Below are 24,527 nucleotides of genomic sequence, written 5' to 3' on the forward strand. Positions count from 1 at the left end.
GTGACGGCAAGTGCGAGTGCAGCCCGGGCTGGAACGGCGAGCACTGCACCATCGGTACGCCGGCCGGGCCGGGCCTCCCCCGGGGCTGCACGCTGCCTGCGTCTGCCGGGCACTCTGGGGGGCCCCCATTGCATGCGGGAGCTGGGCCGAAAGTCCTTTCATCCGACGACATTATGGTCGGCGTGTCCTAGACAGCAGTTGGATTTGAATTCACAGTCGGGGGATTCAGAACCTTTTCCCTCCCAACCTGCATTTCCCGGGTCTCAACCAGCTGGTAGCATGCCTTGAGGCTCGCCCTGCCCAGGCCAAATGGATGACCGCTTTGTGTTAAGGAGCTGGGGTTGAAGAATGAGGCAGATGACTCTACCACTGAGCAACTGTGAGCAAGGTCTAAGTGTCTCTGGGAGCCTCAGTTTCCTCACCTATGAAATGGGGGCAAGCATGCACGTAAAGAGCTTAGCACAGGCTGGCACATCGTACTGCTTATTACATGTAGCCCATTCAATCAAATTTATGGTCTGGTTGGGAGGTCTTGGTTCTAGCACTGACCCCTCCCCACCACGGCCTCCTAGGCCTGTACTCCCAGAGAGGCCTGGAGTCCTGGAGGAAGCTTCCCGCAGGTCCCAGGCCACATCTGCAGCCCATTAGGCCTGGGGTCCTCCCCCTCACTCCTGTCCTCGGCTTCCGTCCTGTCTGCCTTTGTCTCCTTTCCCCTCTCCAGGGGGTTCCTCAGCACCAGTCCCTGCTGAAGCAGCACTGTTTGCAGCTTTTAAAACAAGCTGATCACTCCATTCCCTTCTTTCTGCCTTTCCTGCTGGTTTTGTTGATTTTAAACACAGCCAGACGTTTGCTTGGTTTATTATCCTGGAATGAGCACTCACCAAAACGTCTTTATTGAATCAACTGGTTTGTGTATGTATGTTTCAACTTCTTCCCCTTCCATGTTTTTGTGTGTGTGTGTGTGTGTTTTTTTTTTTTAAAGAAAGGATCTGTGATCAGATGGTGAGCACATGGCTTTAGGAGGCAGGACGCTGGCTGCCTCTCCAGCTCTGAAAGTCCCCTCCTGAGTCTTACAGAAACTGGGAGGCAAGCCCCAAAGATTTTGAGGGATGAAGGAATTTTGAGCAAATGGAGCTCCCTCTTATTTCATGGTTTTTTTTTTTTTTTTTTACAGCTTCATTCCTTCTGTTTTATAGCCTGAAATTAGTTTTTATTGATCATGTCTGCCCCCACCCCATCGTTCTGTTTATAAATGGGTCTGGAATGCCTTATACTTATTAACATCAATAATAATGGCTTCTGATATTTGAGTATTTACAGTATGGCCAGTTCTGTGCTAAGGGCTTTGACTGCATCATTTCATACACCCAGCCGTCACCCCATGCAGGCACGTGTATTATCCCCTTCTTTCAGGGACCCGAGGCCTACAGTCACTTAACCGTTAAGAAGTAGAATGGGAACTTGAGGCTTGGTTTTCTGAGCCACAGTGAAAGCCTGGGTTTTCTGCAGAGGCCTCCAGCTCTTGTCCTTCCCAGAGGCTGGGGCCCTCCTATTCCAGTGGCGCTCAGAGTCCCACGGTTAGTTTGCCAGCCAGTGCTCTTACCAGCGCGCAAAGCTGCTCCCACCACCGCCAGCAGCCCGGCCTGCTTTTCCATAGCCGAATGTGCCACGCTACCACCCTATGCGCCTCTGGGTGGCTTCTTTCTGTCAGAGTCATCCTATCTCATGACAGCCCTGGACACCCCCTGAAAGAGAAGCAGCCCGAGTCACTCAGGAGGCCCGCCCGCTTCTTTAAACTCGGCTCCCCCTTCACCTTCGCTTTTCTGCATGACTAAGGACAGGCTGACCTCTTAGGCTCCCAGCCCAGAACGGGACCCGTGCTTATTAAAACCAAATCAGAGCCCAGAAAGACCCTTCTGTTTTCTCTCACTTGCTTACAGAGTCCTCAGCTCACCCCACCAAGTTGCACAGGGTTTATGGATGTCAGACTTTTATAAGATTAAAGTATCTCATCTGAGTCAAATGACGAGGGATTTGGGGAAAGTCTCCCCTCGTCCAGTCACAGGTGATTCATGGCAGGGCTTGGGGGCAAGCGGTGCTCTGTCTAGCGTCTCGTGGATGATCATCAGCCCGCCTTGAAGAGCATCCCTTTGTTTGGATGCCAAGAAGTCAAAGCAGGCCCTCCCACCTCCCCGCACACCCGGCTGTCACTCTGTAAGAGCAAACTCCACCTTGGGATTGCAGATGCTGTTTCCCCTCCAGATAAGAAATACATCAAGGTAAAAGTGCACACGATTCAAGAGGAAGGTTGACAGTCATAAATACCAGAAAATGTCACAGGACATTGAAGAAGCAATGGGCTAGTCATAGTGGCTCAGATGAAAGGACTTTGGCCCGGAATTCTATTACCTGTCATTGTGTGGTGAGCATTTCCTTTGTCCCTGTCTTGTCTCCCCGCATGGCAGCTTGCCCTCTGTGCGTCTCGCCTGTGGCCAGCTGCATTCCTGCCAGAAACTCAACACCGTAGTGCCAAAGGAACCCTCCAGTAACCTTGTCGGTAGAAGGGAAGGGGCTGCGAGATACAAAGGAGGGAAACAATGGTGGTGCCTTCTTTTTTCTTTTCAGAACAGAAATGAGAAGGAGAAGCCTCTCTTTAATCTTTAATGGCAGCAAGAAGCACTTTCTTCTATTTCCAGGGAACTACACTCCCTGTGAGGATCATTTAGGAAAAGCAAAAACTTACTGCTGCGAAGTTAGAAATTCAAAATGTTAAATTTTCTCTTGTAATCAGGCTTCCTTATTATATGAGGGTTGATTATAGTTCAGCTAGTTCCTATGTTACAATGTGGTTTTGTCTTATACAAGAGAAAATGCCAGAACCCACAATGCTGATTCAGACACCTCCATGCAGTGGGCGCCAGAGAGAGCAGAGCTGTTTATTTGCACACTCCTGCCTTCCATAAACAGGAAAGAAAGACTTGATTATCTAATAACCAGCGTAAAAGAGTTTAGACAAGCCTGAACTCCTTGTGACAAGTCCCCAGCATAAGAACCTTCTTAACCCAGTGACATTTCCCAGAGTAGATTATATAGCAGGAATTAAGTATCTCCTTTTGGAGATCTGGGTACACCTTTTCTTTTATGGAAACTACTTGATTTTTTTTTTAATAAAATAGATTAGTTTCAGAATGAAAGGAAATTTGGCAGTGGCATCCTCTTTAATGACTATATTTTTGTCAGAAAACAAGAATATTTTGAATCTTAATTCTTTATGTTAGGAATTATCCATCTCTTTGCATCTTCAAGAAAGGTCTTGGTGAAGAAGCACCGTGGGCAGACCGCGTGGTCGCTGGGGGCTTCAGTTTCTCCATCTACAAATCACAGATCTCAGGATGCAGGGGGCTGGGGGAGGCCTGCAGGGACACTGATATTCCAGCCCCTCCTCCACTGCCCACAGACCTACACATCCAGCATCACCTGCTCCTAAAAATAAAAAGAGGTATTTTCCTTTTCACTCTCACTTACTTGTTTCTAACACACCCTAGTGTAAAGGGAACCCAGTTTCCCTAGTCCAGAAGTTAAGGTAGGATGCCACATGGATTCATTTCTCAAGTATGTGGTCAAGACAGAGTCATCAAAAACATATTTTTGGACATCTTTTCCAAGAATTTTATGGATCTTTTAAGTCTGGGGCTTGACCTCCTATTTCATTAGAGAAAGATGAAAATCATAGCTAAATTTAAGAAGGTGTTTAATTTTTCCTATTTCTTTGAAAACGTCAACATTTTGGATCACTTCTGTGATGGTTACTTTATTCATTTCCCTTGACTATAAAGTCCCAAAACACATATGGGAAATGCTAGCTTCTGATTACATTTGTAAAATTCCAACCTTGACCCCAAAGCTGTGATTGTTCAAAATGCCAGATATACAGAATTATTTACTAGGCTTCAGGAGAGCTGTCCAGTCCTATAAATCCTGATTCTTAAACAAATCCTCCTCTGGGAGTAAAGATCAAAATAATACTGTGATGATGCAATTACTGGAGTGAACAAAGCCAGACTTCACAATGCAGAGGAATTATAAAGGAAGGCCCCACAATCTTCTGGAGTCCTTTGTCCATTTTTTAATGCTCGCTCTTGAGTTTCTTTTGTGTTATCAGACAGTCCTCAAGCAAGAGGACTCACAAGCATTCATAAGATTTCTGCGTCTGTGAGATAATCCTGTGCTTACAGTTCAGTCACTCAGTCATGTCCGACTCTTTGCGACCCCGTGAACTACAGCATGCCAGGCTTCCCTGTCCATTACCAACTCCCAGAGCTTGCTCAAACTCATGTCCATCGAGTCAATGATGCCATCCAACCATCTCATCCTCTGTCGTCCCCTTCTCCTCCTGCCTTCTGCCTCCTCAAAGGCGTGCTCTCACATCAGGACCCAGGAGTTGCAGGACAAATGCTGACAAGGAGAAAGAGGACATGGACAGGGATCTGCCCCCACATTGTCAGCAGAGGAGCTTGATTAGTTGATGCTCCTGGGAGCTCTCAGCCCACACGTGATAGGAGTGGGAAACTGGAGACCAATTAGTGAGCTCTGTGAGTCCCTCTCAGGGCAGGTGCCATGGGCTACTTACTCCTCACTGATCCTTTATCCAAAGAGAGAAGAGCATTAACGTATCCAAGAACTTAACAAGAGTATCTCTTGGATGATCTGTCATCCATCTGAAAGAAGTTCAGATGACTGTAACCACCCCAGTTGTCATCACCTATCACAGTGATCCTTGTTTCATCTGACCTAACACGTACCCACAATACAACTGTTAGAGTCAGCTGAGGCTCCTGGAGGATAAGAGTGAAGAAGCTTCTTGCCATGTTCTTCACAGCCTTTGATAAGGGGCCCCAAAGCTTACTGGGATTATCTCAAGAGAAATGTTTAGAAACTTCCATTGGTACAAGCAAGCAAAGGAAAGAAGCTTTCATGTCACAGGTCATAGAAATACTAAAGAGAACTAAGACCTCACAGACTTCCCGCCTGTCAAAGGCCCAGAACTTGTTTTATAAATAACTGTGTGCTTCCACGGTTTCCAGTTTTTTTTGCATAGTGACAGGAATATAGCAGAAGCTTGAGAATCGTGTACAATGTTGAAAAGACAATCATCGTCTGAGAGGAAACTGATTCTACTCCCATCATCTTCATCCTAAAATCTGGAAGAAAAAGATGAAGGAATTTGGGGAAGCCCTGAATCCACCATCCATAGTGCAAGCCTAGGGACTTGACATCATATTTTCTTACAGTTAGTGCTTTAAAATCACAATGAAATTTTAATTAACTCTTTTCAAGGGCATAGGCGCCAAGATTTTCAAACAGTAGAAGAAACAACAGCGTGGACTTCTACACAAGCCTTTTATAAGTAAATGACATTGGACTTCAAAGACCCAGTTACCACTTTCATTTTTAGTAGAGTCAAGAAAGCTCTGTTCTGCATCCCTTGGACTTGGTGTTGACTGGCTGTTATCAGCATTTGGATTCACAGTGTGGCTTGAGGTCTCTATCTCTGTAGGGAAGGAATCTTAGGATTTGTGGAGCCCACTTTTGTCTCCTGAAACCCACAATGTTGATTGCAACCTAAGTCTGCCTCTGTCACTTACACCGGCTGCCATTCCTGCCTGTATCTAAGAAATTAGTAAGCATTTGTTCAAGGTACTAAAAAGACGCTTAATAGAGAACCTTATTACGAAATAGTTCTTATAAATGAAATGACGTTAGAAGAGAGAACAAGAGCTCTCTGAGGTCAGCCCCTGAACTTGGGGAGATTAGTCTGCATAGTGGATATAATCTTGACTCATCACCAGAGCCACAACATCACCATTGAGTTTGGAGACAACATTTTTCATGGTCTGAGAGCTCCCTCCACATGGATGCTGCACAGCTCTATAGCCATTTGGATCCCAACAGTGGTGTCTCATCCAGCTGAGTCATCCTTGCCAGCCCCATGAGAGAAGTCTAGGCTCATTCCATCTCGTCTGTAGCTGGGTTCAGAGTTATGACCAGAATATATGATTAGGACCCTTCACAGAACTCTGCAGATCAGAAAGCTAAGAACACCAGCTGAGCCAAGAAATCCTGTATGTTATGGCTGTCTAATGGCGTATCCCGGGAGATGACCTCTAAGCAATTTCGGGTCACTTTGCAAACTTAGATGAACAAACTTGACTAAGAAGAAGGTTGCAGAAGCACCAAACATCAAGAAAGAGTTCGCCTTCTCCAGAGGAGCTTCCTGGGCTTGTTTTTCCATGCAGGTTGATCCTGTTTTTCACCGTCTGTCCGTCCACAGTTTTGTTTGTTCGGTCCTGCGTAATACACCACTCCCCTTCGCATTTCCTCCTGACATCCTGTGAGCTCATGGACTCTGCAGGATCTTTGAGAATGAAGGGGGAAGAACACAGACCCCTTTAAACTCCTCTTCCCAATTTTCCACTTGGCTCTGCAGCCTCTGGGAGTGTATTTCATCTTGAAGCACAGACCACAAGGAGGCCTGAACTAAGAACATAGCCTTTCATCCATGAGCCTTTAGAGGCAAATATATATTGATGAACAGCAACAGTATCTGTCCTGTCCAGAGGATTGAAAACATAAAATTTATGCCTTTTTTTTTATGAAGAGAGTAAGAATGTTCTCACAGTTTATAGAACCCTAGGGCTTCCAGATAAGGCCTCACCACTGCAGTTGAGCCCTCTCTTATGGACTTCTGGTTCACGTGTGAAATCAAGCTAAGTGTGGGGGCCAGCCTGGCTGAAAACATCCACCCTTCAGGAGGTGGCCGTCTCCCCAAGTTTCTTGGGAGCACTTGTGAGGGAGCTGTAGAGAGGGAGATGTGAGGGAAGCCCCTCCAAAGGCTGTGACCACAGCCTAATGGGGAAGGTGAGATATTGTGACTGATGCGTGCTGGGGATGAAGAGGTCTGCCCTGCTCCAGACACACAGCCAGGCACCCACATATATGCTCAGCAGGCTTATTTCAGAGCCTCGTTGGACACCCATCCTCACCAATAGGCTTCCTTGGTAGTTCAGACAGTAAAGAATCTGCCAGCAATGCAGGAGACTCCGGTTCAGTCCCTGAGTAGGGTAGATCCCCTGGAGAAGGGCACAGAACTCACTTCGGCATTCTTGCCTGGAGAATTCCATAGACAGAGGAGCCTGGTGGGCTACAGTCCGTGAGGTTGCAAAGAACCGGACACAGCTGAGCAACTAACATTTAACACACTCACAAATAAGCAAAACCTCAGATTGCCAAATGATTCACTGCTTGAATATAACCCCCCAGTGGTGCTGTATGATTGTAACAATGGCGTATGTGTTGGAAAACAAAGCATACATCATTCTAAATACCTTTTTGAGTTTATCAGAATTGAGAAGGGGTCAGGGTTTCTTTTCTTTCACAGTGACCTCCACTGACCTGCACCTCACATTCTGTGTAAGAGGCACAAAGGAGAGACGCATCTCACTTAGAACACCAAGCATTCTGCATTCCTGTGGGCACATGTGTCCGTGGAAAATACAGGAGTGGCAAGCATATAGGCTAGCAGTATATTTGACCAAAGACTCAACCCAGTCCCCTAGTGCATATCAGAGATAACTCACATCTTGCCTGTCTCCGAACCCCAACCTTCTGCGGGCACCTCTGCCCAGACAGGATTCCCTCGCTCTCGTCCCACAGCAAAGGGAAGATGGATGATGCTCTGGGCAGACAAAGTGCTAGTTTTCCATGAAGCTGACAGATCAGGAGCATGGCCACTTTCGCAGCTTCCCATCCTCCTCCTCCTCCAGATTTCCTTATCCACATGTCCTCTTGTTTATATGATCACATTTCCAAACGCCTGGATCCCAGAGTGGGTTGACGTTCCTTTTGGCCCTTCCTGGAGAATGCGCTTGCTCTCCCTCCTGCTCTCTCGTGTTGTCCTGTCTTTGGTTTTATTTTCCTCTCCCTGGCAGGTCTGTCCCAGATGTGGGGTGTGGCCCCTTTGTCTCCTTAGCACCTGGCATGGTTGTGTGACAGGCAGTATTGCACTTTCTGGATCCTACCTTAAATGTGCTGTCTTTTATTCCCCAAGCGCACTATCTGGATAGGGTAGTTAAAGGTATGGTCTTCCTCTATTTTCCTGTTGTGTTTGTGTGTGTGTGTTTGTGTATGGGCATAACAGAAGAAATGTACATCTAGAAATACACATGTACCCTCTAAGCATGGCGTCCCAAGGCTGCCACATCCCGGACTTGTCACAGCATCCACTGCCCCGGGGGCAGGGTTTTGATAACGAGACGGTTGATATACCTGGAGTGTCCTTCTTCCCTGCCCGCAAGTGCTCAATCTGTTTGTGACATTGCCATCGTGCTGTTATCCTTCCCTTCCCATACACCCTTTCTGCCCCATCTCATGTCACCCTGCCCATCCCTGTGGCCCCTGGTCCATCAGGATTAAGTTGCTGGGAACCAGGGTGGGTGGTCTTAGACAGGAAGCAACAGAGACCCTGGAGCCACCTAAGAAATCTTAAGAACTCCATTCCCACTAGATACTGTACCAGGCTCTGGAGACATGAGGGGAAAACAGACCTCTGACCTCAGGGAGTAAATGGTCGGTTTGTTTGGATTTTTTTTTCCCCCTCTTCAGAGAAGGCCTGACTTTGTTAAGTTTTATCTTTGCAGAGTGTTCCCTACAGGCAAAGTAATTCTTGCCATTTACATTAAGTTGATGGTACCTAATTTTGCAAAAAGGCCTCACTGCTCTAAGAAGGGAAGAAGGCAATGGCAACCCATTCCAGTACTCTTGCTTGGAAAATCCCATGGACGGAGGAGCCTGGTAGGCTGCAGTCCATGGGGTCGCTGAGAGTCCGCACAACTGAGCAGCTTCACTTTCACTTTTCACTTTCATGCATTGGAGAAGGAAATGGCAACCCACTCCAGTGTTCTTGCCTGGAGAATCCCAGGGCCGGGGGAGCCTTGTGAGCTGCTATCTATGGGGTCACACGGAGTCGGATACGACTGAAGCGACCTAGCAGCAGCAGCAGCAGCTCTAAGAAGTCTGAATGATCAGATACGTGTGCTCCAGAAAAGCTCCAAGCTCCCAGGGGAGAAATACTGTGCCATCTTTGTCTTTTTATCCTTAAGCCCTCACACAGCACTGGGTACCAAATATATGCTCAGTGCTTAAGGACACATACTCTGGGGTCAGACTGCCCGAGTTTGAATCTAAACTCCAACACTTAATGAATTCAATGACCGACCTCCCTCCCTTCACTTCAAGAGTCCTTATAAAATAAGCATGATAACAGAACTTGCCTCATAGGGTTGGCATGAGGATTGAGTAAAGTAGTGAATGTAAAGTGTTCAGCACGTGGGCAGGAATGGTGCTCAGTAAATGTTAGCTGTGCTGTTTTATCATCATACTCTTAGCCTTGCCCTTAATTTGAAGAAGGACTTCATTAGCCAGGCTAATTTTTGAAACTGTAAAGAAAAAGACTAAATTGGCTTTTAATAAGAGATAGCAACTGCTGTTTAAAAATTCATGGAAAGGATTTTAGGGCAACCTAAATGACTGAACGCTTTTCAACTGGGATATCTCTGCCAAATACAACGAAGGTGATTGTGGGGCCCATCCAATGGATGCCTGGTGTTGAGAAGCAAGGTTCCTTGAATTTTACATACTGGCCTTCAACCAAGAATAAAATTATTGCAGCAAGAAAGAGTCACACCTCTGAGCCTGTTTAAAATAGGCATTTCACACATGATCATCATCAGGGGAATCCTCAAGATGGATTAAGTTTAATAATGTCACCATCTATTTGGTGAATGTTTTTCCCACTATGTGAAGTTTTTCCACATCCATGAGTCTTAAGTGAGTCCTGTGAATTTTTTTTAAGGGAACAGATAGAATTATACTCATTTGATTGGAAAAGGAAATTAAAGTTGAAGAAGTTGAGTGTCCCAGCCTGGATCACACTTGTAGTAAGTAGCAGAACCAGGATTTTTTATTTCCTGGCCTAATCCATATTTCCAATATTCTTTCTTCTGTCATAGTCATGAAGAATGTCCCATTAATTTCCAATGTTCTTCCTCCAAACCTCATCTTCCAAGCTGACACCTTCACCAGGAAGTAACCCACATTCTCTCTCAAGCCACCTGTTCTGATCTGTAGTTCAGAAAATATTCACCAAACTTTGAGCTAGATTAGGTCAATGAATCATAAGTCACTTTAAAAGACAAATGTTTCTTGCCAAAAATCTAGTTCTCCACCAAGCACCCCATCGGACTGGCTCTCTGGTATAATGGGTGCTAGTAATTCCCAAAAAAGAATTCAGAGGCTGATATATGTAAGCCTGGGACTTTTCAGAGTAGAGTATTTTGCAGTTCAGAGACAAGCCAGCTTTTGTTCTTTCTGTCCACTTGCCTTGGTAGACACTGAAGAAACAACAGCCACTCACCAAGTATGTTGACCTCCTCCTAAGTGTGAGGAAATGTGGAGCCACACGACAAAAGAGGCCCCAGCCTCCCAGAGAAATCAGTAAACATATTGTCACTAAAACACTAAAAATAGTTCCAACAAAACATGATGAGGATTGTGATAGAGGACATCCCGTGGCCACTTAGCAATGAGAGCCCTCCCCAGCCTAGGCAGGGCCTCTTAGACCCAAACTGTGGGCCATAACATAACACAAGAGGCCACTGAAGGCTTTTAAAAGCAGGATACTGACTTGATGGGGCTTCCCAGGCAGCAAAGAATCTGCCTGCCAATGCAGGAGATGCAGGTTCTATCCCTGGGTTGGGAAGATCCCCTGGAAAAGGAAATGGCAACCCACTCCAGTGTTCTTGCTGTGAAAATTCCATGGACAGAGGAGCCTGGTGGGCTGCAGTCCATGAGGGTCGCAAAAGAGTCGGACATGAGTGAGAGACTGAACGGCATGCAAATGACTTGATGACATTTGTGATTTGGAAGGATGGATCTGGCCATATGGTGGGAAAAGTTGAGAAGGAACATTTAGGGGCAAAAAGACCAATTAGGAGGCTGTTGCTGTCATCTAGGTAGGAGATGATGGTGCCCTTGTCTAGAGAACTGCCTGTGGGAATGAAAACATACGAGAAGACCAGAATAAGAAACATAAATGGGATGGGTATGTTGTATAGCTCCTCTACCACATAAAAACTAAATACCTTCAAGGATTCTGAAAGTCTTCTAACTTCAAAGGAGTCTTCTTTGTAGGCTTAAACAGGAGGTTGGAAATAAAGCGGTCCCTTGTCATTTAAAGGGCATTATTTCTTTTGAAAAGCCTAGCCCTTCTCTAAACCTTAAAATGTATTATTTTGGGCTCTGGAAAATACCCAGTATGAATCCTTCCAGAGGGGATTGTTAACGCCACTTGGGCTCTCTGAATTATTGATGTGTTTCAGGGTTGTGGAATTAATAAGTTTTAGTAGCAGGTAAGGAAGGGCATATTGCTTTAAGAAAGTCAACAGGTTCCCCCCCAGAGGAGGCCTTTTCATAATGGCTAATGGGAGGTGTGATGATCTCAGAAGCAAATTGTTACATGAGAGCAAACCTCACTCAAGCCACAGGCACTCCAGGTGTCTCTGAAACCCTGAAACCAGCTGGACAGTGCAGACCCTCGGGATAGAGACTAGTCCATTTAAAGAAACTGACCATGGGGAGAGTGTTCTTGTGGTTTTGCACGTAGAGTGGACCCTCCCTGAGAACACGGGCTCCTCCTGGCAGTTTCGGAGCTGCACAGAATGTGTGCACCAGGCCCCGTGTGCTAAGCAGAGCTCAATAGAGCAGGGCTTCCCAAAGAGGGTTTCGTGGAATAGAATTTTCCACATGATTATAAATGGTTGGGGTGGCAGCGAGGAGTTCTGAGGTCAAACTGGAAAATGTTCCAATAATCAAATACGTAGGTTTCTTTGTTGTAAGACTCCCCGGAGGCTTTAATGTGTTTAATGTGACTTTCTAGGATGAGAGTATATGATATATTGTTTCCTAAACTTATTTAACTATAGAGGCTTGTTTTTGAGGAACTCATAGAACTGGTAGTTCAAAGAATTCACTTTGAGAAGCATTGTTTGCGACTATAAGACCCATTTTAAATTGTCCTGGAACAAAAGTGAAAGTGTTAGTCACTCAGTTGTGTCTGACTCTCTGCGACCCCATGGACTGTAGCCCGCCAGGCTCCTCTGTCCATGGGGATTCTCCAAGCAAGAATACTGGAGTGGATTGCCATATCCTCCTCCAGGGGATCTTCCCAACCCAGGCATAGGGATTGAATCTGGGTCTCCTGCATTGCAGGCAGATTCTTTACCATCTGAGCCACCAGGGAAGCCCCATCCTGTCTTAAATTGTCTTGGAACAAAAGGTATAGATAAATAGAGTATAAAAATACTGAGGGCAGAGGCTATATCTCATCTGTGTATACCCCAGAATTAACGCATACCTGGTATGCAGTAGGTGTTAAGTAAAGTTTGTTGAAATTAAGAACAGAATTATCCAATTTGAGGTTATTTTGACCTTCTCTATTGGGTGGTGGTACTGGAAGGGCCTAACAGAGCATCTCATCCAAACCTTCATTTCGTATTGAGTTAATCAAAACGTTCATTGGGGTTTCTCTGTAAGATGTTATGGAAAAACCCAAATAAACTTTTTGGCCACTCCAATAGATGAGGAAATTGAGGTCAAGAAAGGACAAATTACTTTGCCAAGATGCCACAAATTAGGCAGGCAGAACCTAGGTCTCCCGCCTCATCCATTGATCCATTTCAGCTCAAATATATGGAGTACTGGCTCTGTGCAAGGTACTAGTTTAGGTCCAAAATTACCTTTATGGAGGTTACATTCTAATGGAGGGAGTAGACCTTAAATTATTGCAAAATGAATTATTTAAGTGCGCTTGGGACAGTTGCTCTCAAGGAGAAGGACAGAGCACTAGGGAAGTCAGGCGGGCCTGGGCTGGGACTCGGGGGCCCTGAACCCATCTATCTTACTGCTTCCTGCTGAGCGGCGTGTTGGCCCCATGACCACAGCATGGGGTTTGTTTCAGCTCTCTCTGGCGAGGTTTGTATTTATGAGGACCATAGCTTTTGACCCAAATGCTGAACAGTTTGGACTGACAAAGTATTATTTTCTGATTCATGAGTTTCGTAGTGAAGTTGGACCAATACAATGTTAAAACAAAGAAGTCCAATAATAATAATAGCAGCTATCATTTATTAAATGCCTACCTGTGTTATCCGCTGTGCTAAATAATTGGTATACATTATCCCATTAACTTTCTTAACAGCTCTGTGGATTGGGTATTAGCTCCATTTTACAGATAACACAACTAAACTTCGAGAGTTAAATGATTTGCCAAACATTACATGGGATTCCCCAAGACTCTGCTTGCCAGTGCAGGAAACACGGGTTTAAACCCTGGATCAAGACGATCCCCTAGAGAAGGAAATGGCAGCCCACTCCAGTATCCTTGCCTGGGAAATCCCATGGACAGAGGAGCCTGGCGGGCTACAGTCCATGGGGTCGCAGAGTCAGACATGACTTAGCAACAACAACAAAGTAAGATCGTGGCACTGGGATTTGAACTGTTCTGTCCCATTCCGAAGTCCACATTCTAAGATTTGGTTTTTATTAAAAATTTAGGATTAAATGGTGTGAAACTGACACTGCCTTAGACAATCAGGATCTGAAAAATACAACCAAAAGTTACTTAGTTTTGGAAATAATATACATAGAATGCCTAGCACAGTGGTGAGCCATAGTAGACCCTCAGTATATGGCAACTGTCATTGTCATCACTGTCCTGAAGCATCTAAATCAGGGTTTGGCAGGCTACAGAACACAGACCAAATCTGGCTCATCCCGTCTTTATAAATAACATTTTGTTGGAACACAGCCATGCCCATTGATTTACAAATTGTATGTGGCTCCTTTCAAGCTATAATGGCAGAATTTGGTAATAACAGAGCCACAAAGACCATATGGCTCACGAGGCAAAATATTCAGTAGCTGGACCTTTACAAAATACTTTACTGACTTTGATCTAGGTAATTGCCTCAGTTTTCTTTTTGCCTTTCTATGGCCCCTATCTGGGGTTATGGTTACAGCTTATGATATGATAGTCCCTCTACTCAAACTAGAGAGAAACTCATGACATGTAGAAGACTTAGATATTGTGTTCAAGCTGTCTGTCAGGCTTTGTGCATCATGCATACTTTATTTAAGCCTCCCAACAACCCCATTTTATAAGTAGACTGAGGCTCAAAGGAACTAAATAAGGTGTTTGGGTCTTACAGCCACTGAATGACACAACCAGCCTTTGATATGAAGCCCAAGCTTGTACTCTTATTCAAGAGAGATTCTTTGTGTCTTACACGAGGCTATACCTTGGAGCAAGAGAAAGCAGTCTACTACTATCCTTAACAATTGGACCCTTGTTCCTCCGAGACTAATTTCAACATATGAGGCTTAATTTAAAGCAAGTCTCAGCTGGATGGACAAAATTTTAAATGGGACTCATTGGAGAAAGAGGGAGCCTTTAAGTGCTTAGATCAGGAGTGGCTGAGGTCAGCTTCTGAGACAGTGCCTACATGTCACAGCACTGCTCCTGCGCTTCTCAGCTGCTGTCTCTATTTCTTCTGGGGTGACCATGCTGGTGTCGTCCTGCTTCCCCCAACAGGCTTCTGCCAGGCAGCAACCCCCATAGTCTACATTTGCTTCAAAGTTTCTGCAGGACTCCCTCCTGGGCTGGGAGCACACACTCAATAAATGTTTCTTCCTTTGAATGGAAAACACAGTGGCCAGATTGACCGGTGGCTGTGTTGAACATCTCAAGTATAAATGAACATGTTCTTTTCTTCTACCTTGTAATACCAGTCAAGGATAAAAAGGCCTTGGAACACTACAGTTTTAGATTCTAGTTGATCTGCCATTTAGTGAGTGCCTGCCTTGGCCTAGGCCTTGTATCAGACAGCCGTATCCATACTTGTTTCATTTAAGAGTAATGGGTCAGTTTTCAGTTATTTCATGATAGAAAATTCAGTTTATAGCTGTATTTGTAGCAGTTTGCTGCTCTTAATAATAAAACAAGTTTTATAGATTGCAGAGTGCTTTCACATCCATACCTTCCTCTGAGACTGAGCAGGGCCAGAAAGAAGCTTTGGAAGGCATCCTGGTGAGGTGTTTTTTGATGGCCCCTCTAAGAAAGGAGTTGGCAGATTTGTTAAAAATGAGGACCTGATGAAAACCAAGCAGCAAAATAGAAGCAGGAGTGAAGCATGTAACTTAACAGATTCTTGAGAAGGTGGTAAGCAAAAATCTGCAAGCTTACTGGAATAATAACTCCCACCTTATGATCTAGTCAAAGCAGAACTCAGGCAGAGTCTAAATATTGCCTGACCCTCCCTGATTAAATCATCCCAGCCCTCGCAGACAGATGGGCACTCCCGTGTTTGGTTTCCACCATATTTTATACATCTCCCTCAGGGCACTTAGCAGTGAAATATTTTACTCATACAAATCTGTCTCCTTTGATAGGCTGCATGATCCTCAAGAATAAGAACTAGGCCTTATTCATGTCTGTACCTCCAGTGCTAGCCCAGAGAAGGTGCCTAATAAATGACAGGCGGGCAGACAGATGTACAGATGAACACAATTAAGGGAGAGTGGCCTGCCCGAACCTGCACTGGCATTCCCAGACAGCCCTCGTTAGGCGCTCTCGTGGCAGTCATCCAGGCTGCTCTGAGTGGTTGAGGATCAGATGGGAAGAAAAAGACCCCAGGACTCTTCCTCAAAGCAAAGACAGTTGTTCAGGAGGAAATCGGACAAAACAAATGCAAAGCCTAAGGACCCATGCAATGGACCTAGTCCCAAGGCCTGAGAAAAGTACAGCCCTTTAGAAGGAGACCCAGGTGTGCTGAGGGGACAAGAGGAGTAAACAGAGATGATCATTCCTTTGTTTTAAACAAAACAGAGGCAGGAACAACCGGCAAGAGTAAGCAAGGAGTGAAGAATCAGCCCCACAGCTCCACTGGCCAGATTTGGATAAGCCCACATCCGTGGACTCTGGCTCTAGAATCCTGATCACTTTGGAAAGGGAGGGTTTTGGGTACAGAAGGTGTGGGCTTCAGGCCTAGCCCCCCCACCTCCTGACAGTGCCGCGTGCTAACCATGTGGTCTGAGCAGGCCTTCCACCTCTGAGTCTCAGTAGCCTTAAATGTAAGGGGCAGTTCTAACGATAGGCACCCCCAGGTACCGAGGGCATCAGTGTGCTGACGAATGTGAAGGCCTTTTGTGAGCTGACAGGTCAAGTGTGAGTGTGTGTGAGCACAGTCTGTGCCCATGGTTGATCAGACCCTGATTCTGGCTGCTTTGCCTTGCAGAGGGTTGCCCTGGCCTGTGCAATGGCAACGGCAGATGTACCTTGGACCTAAACGGGTGGCATTGCGTCTGCCAGCTGGGCTGGAGAGGAGCTGGCTGCGACACGTCCATGGAAACCGCCTGTGGCGACAGCAAAGACAACGATGGAGGTAGGGCTCTGGCACCCAAGGGGCCCGCGAGTCTCCAGGGCAGTGGGAGATGCAGAGTGGAGGGTGGGCATTACTGAGTGAATAGGCCACCAGCCCACCAGCTGTCCAGTCTAGGGGGCCCTCAGGGTAGGCATAAAACAGCACCTGTCATCTCAGGAATAAGCACGTATCACTCGTTGTTCCATTGGAATTAATTAAACTTAACTGATGCAAACAAAATCCGTTGCCATCTGACAGCAAGTGCAGAGGAGAAGGCACATGAATGAAGGAATTTCCTCACAGTGCATTAATGGAGTGAGCTGCCTAGCAAAGTTATGAGATTCCCCCACTGGAAGTGGACAAGAAGAGGCCACCCCAATTCTGTAGCACAGAAAGTGCCAGAAAGGATGCTTCTCCAGGGGGAGGGTGGTTGAGTTACCTTTGGTCGAGGTCCCTTCTCCTCTGGTTCTGGTGGTAACTCTCACCAAGAGTCCTGGGGGCCACCTTTGCCCCCACACCTTCTGTCCCTGTGGGTTTGTAGTAGAATTCATCTTTGCTGTTGGTTTTTGTTTTTTTCAAGTGCTGGGCAGTCAGAACCCTGAGGAAGAGAGGCCTTCTCTTGTGGAACATGTATTAGCTGAGAACGAATAGGTCAAGGTTCTAATCCCAATTCTGTCTTTGGCCCTCTGTGTGTCACTAAGCAAGCTGCTCGAGTCAGTGGGCCTCACACTCCCTACTTACAAAATGAGGCCCTCGGATCATAAGAGCCCTTCCAGTCTTTATCTTAGTCCTAGGATTAGCCTTTGCCTATCTGTTGTGTGAAACCTGGATAAATACAACCGCAATGTGCTTTCATTTCCTACTTGGAAAATGGGATGATTCTTCATGCCTCTACCAATCTCAGGGGGTTATTTGGAGGATAAAAAGATATACAGGAAAAAAAAAATAAAAAGATCAAAACATTTAGCCCTTCCTTTCAAATGATGGCCTAACAGTTGACATCATCAAAAAGATGTGTTTATGCATCTTCTATGTTTATGCCAAGGGACTTTTCTGGTCTAAAACTGCACAGAGTAGAAAATCCAAGGCCAGAAACTCAGCATCCCAACCTTGGGGAAGCTTCTACTTAGTGCAGTTCAACAATCTCAGAGCAGCAAGAGGACTGAAAGGCCAGTGTGTGCTGTCATGATTATTCTGGTTCATTTGCCTTAAGCTGGCTCCAGCAGCTCTGGGCTGTTTCAGACCACTGGTCTTTGTCCGAGCCCCCAGCTTTCAGACCTTATATCTGCTGCCTGAATCCAGGAGGAGGCCAAACCCGATGCACCCAGTCCTCGGCCCCGTGGAGTAATTTTCCACAAGGAGCCCTTGGGGCTGGGCCACGGTAGACAGGCAGAGACAGCAGGTCCATGCTGTCCTCCTGAGACCTCACAGGACTGAAATGTCCCTTAACCCGAAACGTGCAAAGCTCATTAATTCTTCTGCTGCATAAATATCCAGAGTTCCCTGTTTGGGGGCCAGGCACAGGGATGAATAAGTCCTGTCCCCACACTCCAGGAACTCAAATGAGGGCAAGAGCCAAAGTGAAATGCTAGTGGATGGTGAGATGAGCTGGTGCAGAGTTCCATATTGACTGTCGTGGGGGTAGGAAAATGCTCATCAAGAAGGCCATGCTTGAGTAGGCAGGCTTTATTGGAAAGGAGAGGGCTTTCCATTTGGAGAAAACATCACAGGCAGAGCAAGGGCACCGTGTAGCCCTGCCTTCCGGGAAGATAAAGGACAATCATGTTTGCTTTTCATAGGAAGGAGATGTCAACCTGGTTATCTCCCTAACTGCCCCCTTCACTTTGCCTGTGTAGACAAGTCCATGACCAGCAATGACATTCGTGTAGTTAGGAAAGAAAGGGAGAGGAGCCATACCATGAAGTCATTCCCTTTTCAGGAATCCAGGGTCTTGGCCAAAGCCTTCAGAGGGCTGTTGAATATCCAGACAGCAAAAGAATTGGGTGTCCTTGAAAAATGCCAGGAGAAGGTGTACAAAATGCACATCCCAGAATAGGTCATAAAACAAGGTCCGTTTACTCCCTCACATGAAGCACAGTGCCCACGTACCCTCTGTTCACCGTCCTGCAGAGCTAGCCTCCCAGGGCCCGGACTGCCCAGGGTTGACAGGGTGGGTGGGTACACAGGAGCCCAGAGCCCCACAGCCCTGGAAGAGTGTCTCATCATTGGAAACGGGGCTGAGCCAGACCCCAGGGGAACAGAGCCTTCTCTAGCTGTCGTGGAGGCAAACCAGCAGGAAGTGGAAAAGAACAGTCAACAAATCGCCAAGTGCAGGAGAATATACCTCTTCCATCTGCAGAGCATGTTTGGACTGGAGTGAACTTTTACATACTTTCTAGCGAAGCCACACACGAGTGCTGTAACATGAGGTCACTCACTCAGCAAACATTAACTGAACGTCTCCTCTGCATTTGGCCCTCTCCTGGGTTCTGAGACTTCAGAGACAAGTAAGACACAGTCCCTACCCTTGTGACGTTCACAGTCTGGAGAGAGAGAGAGAAACAACACCTGTCACAGATGCAGTAGAATCATGGCAGTGATAAAGAAGCATCCCTCATGCAGCTGATGTTATCAAATGCCTGGTACCCTCCTGGGAACTGTGATGTCCCATGGCTTCCAGTCCAGCCAGGAAGACACCCATGGATCATCCTGGTTGGGAAGACAACTGGCTGGGGGGAGCACACTGTTGAGGGAGCTTGGCCTTGGGTTCTGAACTGCGAAAAAATGAGGCAGCAGCCCACCTCAGGACCCTCTCAGCTTGGTGGGCTCTCTACCCATTGGAGGAGCCAACAGGAAGGGGAAGGGTCTGCCCCGCTTTGAAAGATGGCACAGATGAAGCAACTGCAGGAGTTAGGCTGTCCCCAGGTGCTGAAGGGGGCAAGACTGTCCTCACTGGCCCCTCTGGGTCTTGGCCAAACAGGGGCAGTCTTAGTGGAGGGAGAAACAGGGCAGCTTTACCCAGCAACATGGGGTGAGCCAGAGTAAGCACTTGGCTGTCTGAGGTTTGGTCAGGCACACATTCATTGGGCTCCTGCTATCTCCCAGGTCTCATGCTCCTTTCTCAGAGGATATAAAGACCAGCGAACATGGCCCAGCCTATTCTCCCTTGGGAAGCTCACAGTTATTTGTAAGAAATCGTTATTCACACAAACCAAATCTAATGGAGGCAGAATGAAATGAGCACCTGTATTTCAGTCATGATGTGGGACACAGTAGGATCTTAGATAAATAAGCCAGCAAGTGAAAATGATGTCACTCACTTACGTCCGACTATGCAACCCTATGGACTGTAGCCCACCAGGCTCCTCCATCCATGGGATTTTCCAGGCAAGAATACTGGAGTGGGCTGCCATTTCTTTCTCCAGGGGATCTTCCCAAACCAGGGATCGAACTCGTGTCTCCCACATAGCGGGCAGACTCTTTACCATCTGAGCCATCAGGAATCCCTCAATAAGCCATGGTGGAGGGAAAAAAATGTTAGAGTATCGCTTAGTGAGTGCTTTTGGCTGATGTGACTCAGCGGCTTGGAGAAGGAGTTCGCAGTGGTTAATGTGAGTAACAGGACTGGAGGAGACAGAGAACATAGACTTGAGCTCCCTCCTACTGCCCTGCCCGTTACAGACAGGGAAGCTGGGGCCCCGAGAGGGGATGTGATGTCATACACATCATAGTCGCACAGAAAGTCATTAACACAGCTGGACTTGGACCCGAGACCCTTGAGCCTTTCTGTGTGGTCTCATGGACCACCGCCCCCTGGTGTTTCATCTTCCTCCCAGGCATGTAGTGTGAGTACTTAGTCCAATCTAAGGAGGCTACGGTAGTGCCACAGAGAAGACCAGAGGATGACAGCGATAGCTCATATAAGCAATCGTGCACCCACCCAACAACTCTGGGAGGCGTCTGGTATTCCGATACCCTCACTATGTCCTTATAATGAGGAAGCTAGGGCTTAGCAAAGGGAAGCGTTTGGCTCAGGTCACATAGCTGGCAGGTGGCAGAAACTGTATAGTCCCTGGGGTCTGGCCACACAAGAGCTTTTCAGCATGCCTGGACCTCAGACTCACGATTCCATCATAAACCTAACCATGGCCCTGCAAGTCATCTGAAAACTCCTGGCTTCTCTTCTTTCCCAATTTGCTAGGCTTAACGCAATTCTTTACAAATGAAACTTGAACTTCAGGCTTCATTAAGAAAGCTGTTGCAGTGTTTTTTAACTGAGACCCCAAAAAACGTGTTTCACTGTACGGCTGAGTCGGGTTTAGCTTTATTGGTTTGTTTCTGTTTTCACTCATGGTTGTTGTCTAGATTTTAAAGCGGAGAACAGATCCTGAATGTGAGTTAGTGACTCCAAGTCTCTTAATCCGCTGTCAGGACTGCCCAGTCAGTCTAACCTGCCTCCAGATTTCACTCCAAGCCCTGGTTGGTGAAGGGCAACAGCAGGGCAGGCTGGCAAGCAGAGACCCTGACTCACCATGAAAGGCAGTCCCTCCTTGTGGTACGTTTGACAAAGAAGATGTGCCCTATGCTTCTGTGCCCTTCAGAAAGCCCCCTGTGACGTGTGTCCCATGCACCTTCTCACATGTTCTCACTGACCATTCGAGGGGGCATTTGTGCCCATTTCAGAGGTGGAAAAACTGTGGCCCAAAGACGCTTGTTGTTGTTGCTCGGTCACTAAGTTGTGTCCGACTCTTTGACTCCATGGACTGAAGCAGGCCAGGCTCCTCTGTCCTCTGCTACCTTCTGGAGTTTACCAAAGATGCTAAGTGACTATAAAATAAGAATAATAAGGCCTACCTTGCAGGGTTACTGTGAGGATTACAGAGGGTGTATTTAAAGTGCCTGAGAAGCAACATACCACAGTGATTAGAAGCAGGATCTGTACCCAGACTGTCTGGATTCAAATCCTGTCTCCCCAATCTGCTGGCTGTATGACCTTGAGTGAGTTATTCAACTTCTCTGAGCCTCAGTTCGTCACCTGCAAATGTCATCTCTCTTTGTCTTGCTCCTTTCCACCTGTAATCACAGAAGTGTGATGTTTATTATAAAATAAATATATATTCATATATAAATCACTTTTAAAAATTAGAATTACATTCTCTATAAAATTTTACAGTCTTCTGTTTGGATTATGATTAGATTGTATTTTTCCATATCATAATGTATCTAGACCTTTTTCACTTTTTAGTTAAAATTTGTATTCCAAACTGTTACATGCTTACTGCTAGAAGGAAAAAAGAAAAATCAAATATACATAAAGGAAAACAGTAGCCATCATTTAGAGAGCATCTCTAAGGGCCAGGGGCTGGGCTGGACACTCTGTCCATAAACTCCAGCCCCTTGCAATACACTTGAAAGGCAGACGCTTACAGGCTGGGAAGCTGAGGCTCACTGAGCTGATGAGGCTTTCCCAAAGTCACACCGTGAATCAATGGGAAAGCTAGGATCCGAATGGAAGCCGTGCTTAAAAAGAAGCCAAAGAAAGGAAACATTCACGGGAATTTAAGCACCCATACCCCTTGTGATAAAGGATCTTTAAGCAGCTTCAAAGTGTGTTCATCTCTTTAGACTCTGTTGGCCCCGTAAAACAATCATGGATTGCAATTCAGAGCATTGATAGATGCAACCTGGAAGGAGACATTTCAGGAAAACTGAGAACAAAGCTCTCTGTCCTCCCTTCTCCTTCTCATCTCCCACCATTGGCACATAAAGCCATAGAGTTTGGCCACACTTCAGACTATCTCTAAACCATGTTTCTTGTGATAAGAGACAAGAGAGAAATTGACCTTTAAAAATCCTGCGTTCTGAGGAGCAGATAAAGATTTTGCAAGCCTTTTCACCAAAGGCACAGAATTTATTACAGCAGATGACAAAAACTTCTCCCAGATGTGTACAGACAGGGAGGCACATTCCACCCTCCACCCCCTGGGGCCTCCCCAGATGCTGCTTACAGCCTGCTATAAAACACGTCTCGGGCCAGACTGCAGGCAGCCGCGAGATGAGGTCGGCGGGTGGGAGGAGTTAAGCCTGCAGAGAGAGCTGGCTGGACTGGTTAGACCCTGTCCACAGGCCCATCGGGCTAAGGGACCATGCAGCCGACTCTGATGAAAAGAGTTTGCTAGGCCATGCATTGCCCACACCCGCCCCTAGCTCTGCTCTCCTTTCGGCTTCTTCTTGCCCATCCTTCTATTCTCAGTTAAGCATTCCATCTTCCAGGAAATATTCCAGCCCTCAGCCCCATGTTAGGGTCCCCGCTTTGGGCTTCCACAGCGCCCCCACCCCCGCTTCCTTCTTCCCCTGCACATGGTTATCTCGCTCTGACTCGCAACACTTGGGAGTCCTTTGGAGGCGTGACGGTTTTCTTCCTGTCTGTCCAGTGCCTGGCGCAGGGCCTGCCAGCCATGGGACAGACGCTGAAGGGTAAGAGCAGACCTGTCCTGTGTGCCTGCTTTCTAAGGAGAGGAACAAGCTCTTCCTGGGGTGGGTGGTGAGGGGGAGGAGGGGTGACTTCCATCACACCCCGTAGCCCTCAGGGGGCCCAGTCGAACTGATGGAGCTGTTTGACTTGGGATCCTCACGCATTCATTATTCATTTTTTCATTCATTCAACAAACATGCTGACGGTGCACAGGGCACTGTGCTATATGCATTTGGGATAAGAAACAAGTCACGTCTGCCCTCTGTGGACAAGGGGAACAGAGCCGGGGGAGCCAGGATGTCCAAGAAACGATGGAGAAAGAGATGCAGACCGTGGAGTAGGGCCTGAACTGGGAGACAGAGAAGAGACCAGGGCCCCAGCTGCCACTGCACTAGCGGTATGATTTTTGGGTAAATCAGCTAACCTGACCCCAGTGTCCTCTTTGTAAAGATGAGAAGGCCAGCTCCGTCACCACCTTCTACAGAACCCTCAGCGCCTGTCGCTTTCTGTGAATGTTCCAGCAGGCGGCCACCAGGGGAGATGGGCCTGTGGCATAGAAAGGCCATGAAGTGACTGTTAGGCAGGTTAACCCCAGGGGCTGCCCTCCGCTCCCCGCCCCCGCAACTGATGGGGACACTGACAGCGGAGAGGGACGTGGTCGCCTGAGGTCACAGCACGCCCTGGCAGCTGTGAAGATCACAACACAAACGGGGAGCCATTGCTGGTCAGGACTCCGACTGATGGCACAATTCTTCACCCATTCCTGTGGGCAGCACCCCTCTCTGCAGAGGGTGATGGACACCAAGGCTTTTTTCATTGACATTCTCATGGCTGGAGAGTGACAGGCTCAGGGAAGGAACCCTGTCTTCAGGCTTCTTAGCCTGGATTCTTTCTCTCCACTTGCCCCTCTCCAAGGTCAGGGACACCCATGGCAGGCTGGGCACTGAGGAGGAATGCAAGAGGAGATAGCACAGCCCTCATCCTCCAGGGGATAGCACAGGACGTACATGGAAGTATTAGCAGAGCCTCGCTGCACACACCACGTGGCGTCTCGTCCCCATGTGGCGTCTCATCACCATGGCACTTCATGTTCGAGGGTCAGGAGAACAAGAACTAGTCTGGAATGTTCATTTAGTGCCCTGGAGACGTGGCCGCCTTTTTCTTTTTTTCCCAACCTACCCTTCGTTCCCTTTTTTTCTTGCCTGTCTTTTTAATCTCTATTCTGCCTTTTTTCTAGCTGTTTCCTTCTCCCTTCCCTGCACCCCTCTCTCCCACCAGAGGCTGCAGCTGGGAGCAGCATTGCTGAATGACCAGAGCCTGAACGGCCTCTGACCCTTCATCTGCCCTTCTTAACTTCCACCATATAAGGAGAGAGAGGAGGCCTTAGGACTATATGGGTAAAGGGAATTTCTGGAGGAAACGTGTAATTTCCCCCAAGTTGGAGTTTTAGGATTTAGGAGGGCTTTATGGAAAAATTTGAAAGAAGTAGAGGAAAATCTTCCCTATTTTCCTGATGGGTT

General features: G+C 47.0%; 1 protein-coding gene across 1 annotated transcript in view; it reads left to right on the plus strand.

Annotated features, from left to right (window-relative positions):
• Positions 1–24,527, plus strand: part of TENM4 (teneurin transmembrane protein 4) — an 858,900-nt gene that overhangs the window by 722,214 nt on the left and 112,159 nt on the right. Inside the window, exons 17-18 of the mRNA XM_010853253.1 lie at positions 1–54; positions 16,407–16,553. Coding sequence (XP_010851555.1) covers positions 1–54; positions 16,407–16,553 — 201 coding nt within the window. The remainder of the gene's footprint in view (positions 55–16,406; positions 16,554–24,527) is intronic.

The sequence above is a fragment of the Bison bison genome, unplaced genomic scaffold, assembly GCF_000754665.1.
Source record: "Bison bison bison isolate TAMUID 2011002044 unplaced genomic scaffold, Bison_UMD1.0 scf7180017864324, whole genome shotgun sequence".
Classification (NCBI taxonomy): Eukaryota; Metazoa; Chordata; class Mammalia; order Artiodactyla; family Bovidae; genus Bison; species Bison bison.